This window comes from Solanum tuberosum, unplaced genomic scaffold, assembly GCF_000226075.1.
Source record: "Solanum tuberosum cultivar DM 1-3 516 R44 unplaced genomic scaffold, SolTub_3.0 scf00042, whole genome shotgun sequence".
Lineage (NCBI taxonomy): Eukaryota > Viridiplantae > Streptophyta > Magnoliopsida > Solanales > Solanaceae > Solanum > Solanum tuberosum.
In genome coordinates, this window is record NW_006238967.1 from 470553 (window position 1) to 471570 (window position 1018).

Sequence of the window (1018 nt, forward strand, 5' to 3'; positions counted from 1 at the left end):
TTATTTCATTTGGTTGAATCCTTCTAGGCAATTTGTGGATTTTTCAGAACAATGGCCTATGATCACTTCCTAACTTCTAGATTGAATTGTCTTAGCAGGACTAACCGGGCAAGTTCTAGTTTTGCACAAAACTGTTTGAACAGTCAATGATTCTCACCCACTCTTTTTACATAGTTTAATTATCAGATTATCAGATTACCCAGTTCAAGTTTCAGATCTAGTCATGTTATAAGGTCGGTTGTTACTATGTCATACTCAGAGCCAACACAATCAGCAACTCGTAGCCTACTTCTAGCATACAACCCAGAATCTGTCGGGTATCATTTTTATAAGCCATCATGCTTCATTCTCTATCATGCTTCTACATATACAATCCTAAGACATGCCGGTTCAACAAAAATTAAACAGTCTCTTGGGGGAAAAGAACACAGGCAAGAAAACCGCAAAAGAGGATTCATGAGTTGGGTTACTCAGACTTCACCCTATCACTCACAATCCATTTACCCCACCCCCAACTAAATTAGATGCAATTGTCCACAATGCATACATAGACAGTAAAAGAGAATGGATTTGAGTGAAGCAAAGCTGTGGCGCAAAGCGTCGGCGAATAATCAACAAGCAGGGGGTCGGTTTCCCGAAGCCCTCTGGAACATCAGTGGGGGCACCCTCAGTAGTGCCCATCTCAGCAATCCCAGCACCCTCAGTAGTGCTCTCTATCAACTGCTCCGCACCATCAGTGGTGCTCGCAACGCCCCTCACAATAGGCTGAACCTCTGCAACTGGGGCAGAGCTTGATGCCCCTGCAGCTCTCTCACGCACCCTCTGCTGGCGCAACTCTTCGTCTGTAATCGAAGCCCTCCTAGCCTCATTTTCCTGCCGACGCTGTCTTTTCTGAGCCTTCTCTTCCTCTGTGCGATGAGAACGGTGCCGCTTACCCTTGGCATGTGTTGGTGCAGGCCCCTCCTCGGCGATGCCACTGAATAGAGCATCTAGCACTGTATCATCAGCCAGCGCAGTA

The 1018-nt window shown here is 46.5% G+C and overlaps 1 protein-coding gene across 1 annotated transcript in view; it reads right to left on the reverse strand.

The window, feature by feature from the left end:
- The window catches only part of LOC107059832 (proteoglycan 4-like), a 17394-nt gene that overhangs the window by 3407 nt on the left and 12969 nt on the right, over positions 1–1018 (reverse strand). The window contains exon 3 of the mRNA XM_015306845.1: positions 865–995. Coding sequence (XP_015162331.1) covers positions 865–995 — 131 coding nt within the window. The remainder of the gene's footprint in view (positions 1–864; positions 996–1018) is intronic.